At 60.8% G+C, this 7345-nt stretch overlaps 1 protein-coding gene and 1 long non-coding RNA gene across 2 annotated transcripts; one reads left to right on the top strand and one right to left on the bottom strand.

The window, feature by feature from the left end:
- Positions 1–527: 527 nt before the first annotated feature.
- Positions 528–5330, top strand: Upk3b (uroplakin 3B). The gene is made up of 6 exons (XM_005328504.5): positions 528–878; positions 1058–1207; positions 1534–1759; positions 2648–2727; positions 3343–3472; positions 3931–5330. The coding sequence occupies exons 1-6, from the start codon at positions 797–799 to the stop codon at positions 4088–4090; spliced, it is 828 nt and encodes a 275-aa protein (XP_005328561.2). The 5' UTR covers positions 528–796; the 3' UTR covers positions 4091–5330.
- LOC144367464 (uncharacterized) lies at positions 4621–6781 on the bottom strand. The gene is made up of 2 exons (XR_013426874.1): positions 6542–6781; positions 4621–5798 (listed from the first exon to the last, which is right to left on the bottom strand). It is a non-coding gene; the product is annotated as an uncharacterized LOC144367464 (long non-coding RNA).
- Positions 6782–7345: the final 564 nt, after the last annotated feature.

The following is a 7345-nucleotide window of genomic DNA, read 5'->3' as shown; positions in this document are numbered from 1 at the left end:
CTTGGTGACGCACACCTGTAATCCCTGTGACCTGGGAGGCTGAGATGGAAGGATTGAAAGTCCCTGGCCATCCTCAGCAACTTAGTAAGAACCTGTCTTTAAGAAGAAGGGGGGATGGTGTGCTGGGAATGTGGCTCAGTGGTGAAGCACCCCTGGTTCAACATAAAACTATGTAAAACTATTTAGTTCACTTTGTTTTTACTAACATAAAAACAAAGTGAACTAAATAACTGCAGGGCTTGTCCGTCAGCTGTCCAGGGCTCCACTGTCCCTTCCCGGAGTCCAAGTCCACTTTGGACAAGGGAAAGGGAGCCTCACAGGTGGCAGGACCCAGAGAAGGCAGCAGGGCCAGGGAGGCTGCCTGGCGGCTGGAGCGGGCAGGCCAGGGCTGCACGGCCCTCTGCCCCCCACTCCTTCCCTGGGTGGGGCTGAGAGGTCAGAGGGAAGCTCCTGGCACCCAGGGTACAGGAATCTCAGACATGCTGCCCTGCGTCCAGGTTTCCTGAGGCTGGCCCTCCTCCCCAGGGCTGGGAGGCTGGGTGGGGTCCCCTTCCTGACATAGGCTCTGGGCCTGCCTGGTGGTCATCTGGGGGCCCAGAGCCCAGCCAGCCCCCTCCCCTTGATGGGCTGGACTGCTGGGGTGGGTGCTGGGCAGGGAAGCATTCATATTTACAGGTCTTTCCTGCCCTCCTGGCAGCCTGACTAACCAGCTCCTCCAGGCCCAAGGTGCTGGGGGTGGGGTGCAGCCGGAGGCAGCCAGACCAGCCCCTGAGCTCCCCTTGCTCCGCTGGCCATCATGGGGCCCCCTGGGAGGCAGCCTCGCCCTTGCCTGCTGCTCCTCTTGGTGCTGAGCTGTTTCCAAACCAGCCTGAGCCTGGGTGAGTCGGGGTCCTGGGATGGATGCACCTGGCCAGACCCGAGGCGCTGGGGGCACCTGCTGGGGAGAGTGAACCTGGGAGCCCATCCCCTTGAGTCAGGTCCAGTAATCTCAGGGCAATGGGCCTCCAGGACCCTCATGCCCTTCTCCACTGCTCACCCTTGTCCCCCACGGCTACAGAACGGATCCCCTACAAGCCACAGATAACAGCCTGGAACCTGGAAGGGAAGGTCACGGCCACCACGTTCTCCCTGGAGCAGCCTCGCTGTGTGTTTGATGGGCATGCCAATGCCAAGGACACCATCTGGCTGGTGGTGGCCTTCACCAATGGTGTGTGGTGCAGGTCAGGGGCCTGGGGAGAGGGGTGAGGGCCCAGAGGGAACACTTCACCAGTACCCCCAGTTGTTGGGTGCAGCTGGCAGCGGTGGGAAGGGTGAGTGTGGGGAGGGAGGTGAGGTGGGCTTCAGCGCGGGGGGGGGGGTCTCTTAGGAGATGGCAGAGTCTGTTTTGTCTGGACTCACAGGGAGGGGGGTGGTGGAGGTGGTCAGGGCTGAAGGCCATGGCCAGGTGGCTGAGGACTGGTGGAGGCAGGACTCCTGGTCAGCAGGAAAAGGCCTTTTCCTCCCTTCTTGCCCCTGTCACCCTCCATCCTCCAGCCTCCAGGGATTTCCGGAACCCACAGACCCTGGCTGACATTCCCGTCTCCCCACGGATGCTGACCGATCGCCACTACATGACGTTGCCCCTGTCCCTGGACCAGCTGCCCTGTGAGGATCCAGTGGGTGTCAGTGGAAGCTCCCCCTTGCTACGGGTGGGCAATGACTTCGGCTGCCACCAGCAACCCTACTGCAACGTCCCCCTCCCTGGCCCTGGCCCTTACAGGTGGGTGGTCCCCCTCCACCCTGCCTGCCTCCCCCCCCCCTCATGTCCACTGCCCTGGGATTGGGCTGCGCTGGGGGAGGAGGAGCTTCTGTGGAGCCAGGGTGCAGAGCCGGCCCCTCCCACCCGCCCCACCCAGTCCCAACTGCAGGGTGGCACGAGCCCCTCCCCTTTCCTGGTCTCCATTTCCCTCCTCTGGAGGAGGGGGCAATAGTGCCGTCCCATTGGGTACCAGGCAGAAAGAGGCTTTTCCAGAGGCCCCAGCGGGGAGGTGGGGACCAGGGCAACTGGGATCTCAGTCAAGGTGGGAGGGGGCTGCTGTGGCCTCTGGTTCTGCCCAGGGGGGTAGTTCAGGCAGAAGAGATGGGTCCCATCCCCTTCCTCCTCCCCTGAGGGTACAGCCTTCAGAGGGGTTCAGTCAGGGGGCCTGTTGAGGTCCGGGTGGAGTGTCTCCATCCTCCCTGCTCCCTCTGCCCCCTCGGCCACCCACGCTGGGCTTCTAGCCCTACTCGGTGGGTCCCAAGATGGTCTAGAGTTCCTACCCAGCAAAAACACTGAGTCTGCCCACAGAACCTCTGGGTTCTGCACTCTGGGCGGGCCCTGACCGAGACTCCCTGCCTTTGGCCTGGGTGCCTTTGTAAGAAGGTGCTGAGATCTTCCTCCCTGCCCAGAGCCACTGCCCAGATGGATGGGGACTGCTGGTGCAGGTCACATGCCCAGAGAGGCCTCGGGTCCCTGCAGGTCCTCCTGGCAGGGTCAGACTACCACTGGTACCCGCGCATGAGAAGGGCCCCACCCAGCACAGGAGGGCCGCTGGGGACTCTGCTGAAGGTGGCACCGTGTGCAGGGCAGTGGAGCCCTCTGAGTCTCACCCCTGCTCCCTATCTCTAGTGTCAAGTTCCTCCTAATGGACGTCGGTGGCACACCCACGGCTGAGACCGAGTGGTCAGATCCCATCACTCTGCACCAAGGTAGTCCTGGGTGCCGGGACTTCCTCTGTCCTCAGGGAGCCCGCCGGCCTCTCTGGGCCACCTGCTCATCTTCCGCAGGGGCACTGGCTCTGCCAACCCTTGGGTGCCCCACCAGCTCCTGTCACAGGCAGAAATCTTCCTCTTCCTGTGGGACCCAGGCCTGGGCCTCCTTTCCTGGGTGTGAGGAGAAGGGATTGGGCATGAAGACCAGAGTCAGCATCAGGGCTGGCTGGCTGGGGGTGGAATGGAAGGTTCTAGGGGCTTCTCTGAGCAGGGCCCTGAGGGTGAATACGGGCCACCAAGCACGTGCAAAGACCAGAGTGTCTGGGAAGGGAGTTGCCCGGGAGACGGCTGCTAAGGCAGTTGGGGTGGGGATCTTGTCATCTGAAGACCTTGAATGCTGGGTTCCAAGGGGCAGGTGATATGGTCCCCTGGAGGTCTGCAGCCACTCTGTCTGCCATGTGGGACAGGGGTAGGGACAAGCCCAGCAGGTGAGCCCAGGGTCGGGCTGGAGTGACAGGTGCCTGCTGAGATGGACAGACGGGTGGGCTTGGGAGGTTCATGAGGTGTGACGGTGGATGGGGAGAGAGGGAGGTGACAGAACCCTGTGTGCAGGGAAGGCCCCAAGCTCCATCGACACGTGGCCGGGGCGGCGGAGTGGCTGTATGATTGTAATCGCCTCCATCCTCTCGTCCCTGGCTGGCCTCCTGCTCCTGGCCTTCCTAGCAGCCTCTACAGTGCGCTTGTGAGTGGCAACACCCCATGGGCCCCTCTCTCACCCACAGCCCTTCCTGGCCCTGGCCCTGGCCCTGAGGCCTGGAAGCCTCCTGTCCACACTGTGGTTGGTTCTCGGCTCCTTCCAGGGAGGGTGCAGGAACTGCACTTTTCCTTCTGTCACCTGGGAGGCCATGAGGATCCAGTAGTTCCCCTGAGGACTGGTTTGGGGGCCTGCCTCCCTCTGGCCCTGTCCTTCACTGTGTCCTCTGCCAAGGCCCCTCTCTCCTGAGCCTTATGTTTCTCTGTGAGCTTGTGGGTGTCTTAGCAAATTGGTGCCAGCATAGGCAGTCAGAGTGGTTACCTGGAAGAGGCCAGTTCTAGAAAGGGTGGAGAGGGAGAGCCGAGGCCGTGGGGTGAGGGTGCGGGGAGGGGAAGCAGTCCCCCACCCACAAGGGACATAGTGCCTCTTCCTCCTCCCCTGTCCAGCTCCAGCCTCTGGTGGCCCAAGGAGGACCCTGAGCATCTGCGGATCGGCTCCTTCATGGGGAAGCGCTATGTGACCCACCACATCCCGCCCAGTGAGGCTGCCACACTGCCTGTGGGCTGTGAGCCTGGCCTGGACCCCCTCCCCAGCCTCAGCCCCTAGCCTGCGGCCTGGGCCTGGGCCTAGTGGGCAGGGAACAAATGCAGGGAGCGTGTTCCCCACCCCTGTGCCCACAGGCCTCCTGGGGCTCCTGGCCTCTCCCCAGCATGCTCCAGCCTGCCAGGACTCCCCTCCAGCAGCCCTGGGCACCTGGAAGTGACTTTAGGAGGGGCCGTGGTCAGGCTGGGCATCTGGCCCGCCTCTGTCCCTGTCTCTGTTCTGCCTGACCTATGAGCACGGCTGGAGGCACGTGGACCCACAGCCCCAACCCAGAGCTTGCAGACCCCAGGAGCAAACCTTCGAGAACCTGGCTCTGCCCTGGGTAGAGCCCAAGTCACCCTCTGTCACACCCTTTAGCTGCTGCTAGGGTACAGCCTTCAGAGGCATCTCTGCTGGCCCTGGATACTGGCTCAGTTCGAGGGGAGAGATCCCTGGGGCTGCACCTGGGATCCACACAGAGGCCGGCCCCAGCACAGGAGGACCCCAGATGTGCAGAAGGTCAGACAGTGTTGATGACATCACGACTATCCAGCTACAGATTCCGGTCACCATTTCAAATCCCTTTGCACACACAGATGGCCACACACTCATCCATTCATCCCACATCATTCATTGAGTACTTGCTGAATGCCATGCACAGTGTTAGACTCGGGGAATCAGGAAGAGCAGGTCCCGATCTCCGGGAACTCCCTGCTCTGAACCTCAGACCACCGCGTGTCCAGAGGTGACTTTCACTTGATCTCCAACTCATACATCCTTAGATAATCACCCCAGTGGACTCTCCGAGGCCCTCAAGACCCCTTCATCAGAAAGGTTGCAATGCAGACTTCCAAGCTTCTGTCCGCGAGGCGAGTGGTTCCCGCCATCGCCACACGGGGGCGCCGGCGCGCCGTGGCCAGGTAGCCGAGGGCCCGCGCGCATGCGTGCTCCTGTCCACCGCCTCAGCCCTGCGACCCCAAAGTGATCTGTGATCGTCGGGGCTTCCACTGGCCAAGCCAGAGAGCGTGCGGGGCAGTCCCGCTGCCCTATGAGCGCCTACTCTACAGGCTTCAGCCCACACAGCGGCGGCGATTTCCTCCAGGAGAGCTGAGCCTCGGTGACATGCGCACGCACTCCGTCCATCTGCTGCACCCCACCCTGTGTTCCCTGGGCGCTGCTCCCGGGCCTGTCTGACCGCGGCTCCCAGCACACAGGCCCTTGCCCGCCTCCTTTGGAGGTGAATAAATGTGGTCTGGCTTCTGCATGACTGGAGTGACGCCCGCTGGCAGTGGGACAAAAGCACGAGGCCCCAGCCCCCCTGAGGAGGTCCCTGGATTGCTGTCCCTACTGGTGCTCCATCTCTTAGGCCACAGAGAAACCCATGCATGAGTTTCAGGCAGCAGCAGTCCATGCTGGGTGTGTGATTCCACTCAGCTGCTTTCTCCCCAGTCTCACCCTCCTATGGGAAGTCTTTAGAAGCTCCTGAGTCCCTCATCTCTGAGGTCTGTCCCCCATCCTTCCTTCACCCCACCAGACACAGACCTGCAGGTCTGGATGGAGGCAGTTTCAGTCCAATGCCCTGGTGGCCTGGGAGACATCTGGCTGTTGAGCCAGCCCCATTGGGGGACAACTTTTGAAACCCGGCCTCTGTGGAGCCTCTTGGGAGGGGTTCAAGGCTTCCGTCTCCTGGACCAGCTAGCCGGGGCAGAGTCCACCTCACACTGCACTAGCCCTGGAAGGTAAGATAGGGAAGAAGATGCCCTGTTAGCGTTTGACATGTGAAAAGATAAGTGACCCCTCCCAGACCCAAAGATCAGCTAGGAGCAAGAATAGCCAGACTCTGCACACGTGGGGTCCTCCTGTGCTGGGGCCGGCCTCTGTGTGGATTCCAGGTGCAGCCCCAGCGATCCCTCCTTGCGAACAGCCTCCCTGACCACGGAGACTGCCTCCAAACAGATGTGGCAATAGCATGGGGTGAGGACTGAGGGGTAGCCCAGGGGAGTCCAGGGGGATACCGACCTCAGCTGAGGGTCAAGGGGGCTTCCTTGGGGTCATTTCCAAGCTGAGTCTGGAAGGGCAAATGGAAGTCAGTGGAGCACGGCAGAGAGAGCTACTCAGAGAGACCAGTTGTCACCCTTGCAGTGCCATGGATGACGCCAGGGGGTGGCAAAAGACTGAAGGACAGAAAGACACAGGCATGGACCCACAGGTGAAGGGGCTAGAAAGGAAGGGATGGATTCCAGGAATACTCAGGTGGCCCTAGAGTTGAGGGATGAGCGGGAGAAAGGAGGCCCTGCCCGGGTTTCTGTTAAGGAGAAAGGCGTGAACACAAAACCTAGGCCCGTAGGCTCTGAGACGTGGGTACGCCACCCCAGCAGACCCTGAGAAAGGGCTTCTGGGACTGCCATCCTAACAGCTTAGGGGACTCACAGGGCATTAGCAAGTCGCTAATATTTTGCAAAGGTAGAAACCTACCTTAGGACAGTTGGAAGCCACTCTGGGAGGCCGCTTGACCTGGGTATTCTGACCCTGGTTGTGCCCACAATCACACCACAGCATCCCAGAATCCTGGACCAATGCCCTGGCACAGCGGGGCCCTGGGGAGCTGGGCCAGTGCCTCCTGCCCCAGAGTCACATGCCAGAGGGGCATCAGTAGGACCTGAGCCCAGCGCTGGCCAGCTTTGGACAGCCTTAGGCAAAACACAGAGAGAGAACCATGACATTTAAAGAGACTTTTAGTTAAGTGGCGTTATAAGTGCTTCCCAGGATTGTATTTGAGGAAGTGCTGTGACATCCATTGGCCCCAGATTTACTGGCTCAATGGTTAAAAACAAGTGCATTATGAAAAAGAAAAACATCCAGGGGAGAGGGGGGTGGTGACTCGCAGATGACTCATCAGGCCCCAGATCAAAGGAACCAGGACAGGGCAGGCAGGGACAGGCCATCTGGACTGCTGCCACCTCACCTCTGCTCGCTCCACCATCAGTTCCCTCATCCCCACAACCCCCCCCCCTCCAGCCAGTCACCCTCTCTCTGGCTACACTCCCCACCCCCACCCCCATTAGCCTCCCAGCATCCCAGGGAGGCCAGACATGTTATATGGCTGACCACGTTGAGTCTTTGCTCCTAACTTTCAGGGACTTCATGCAGCAAGCACAGAGTCTAGATTGGTCATCTTAGGTTCAAGGGCCCCAAGGTCCCATCCCTTGCCTGACGTACAGACCCTTGTTTGGCTTCTAGTGCCACAGGACGTTTGCACATGTTTCCCTCTCTTTGTAG

Source organism: Ictidomys tridecemlineatus, chromosome 10, assembly GCF_052094955.1.
Source record: "Ictidomys tridecemlineatus isolate mIctTri1 chromosome 10, mIctTri1.hap1, whole genome shotgun sequence".
Taxonomy (NCBI): Eukaryota; Metazoa; Chordata; class Mammalia; order Rodentia; family Sciuridae; genus Ictidomys; species Ictidomys tridecemlineatus.
The sequence above is the reverse complement of the archived record's forward strand: the minus strand, read 5'-3'. Positions and strand labels throughout refer to the sequence as shown.

What these genes read in the sequence shown, in the direction of transcription:
- Upk3b (XM_005328504.5), top strand. Translation starts at nt 797, where the DNA reads ATGGGGCCCCCTGGGAGGCAGCCTCGCCCTTGCCTGCTGCTCCTCTTG. An exon ending in CCAAACCAGCCTGAGCCTGG is followed by an intron (nt 879 to 1,057) that starts GTGAGTCGGGGT and finishes CCACGGCTACAG; the next exon opens with AACGGATCCCCTACAAGCCA. An exon ending in TCCCATCACTCTGCACCAAG is followed by an intron (nt 2,728 to 3,342) that starts GTAGTCCTGGGT and finishes CCCTGTGTGCAG; the next exon opens with GGAAGGCCCCAAGCTCCATC.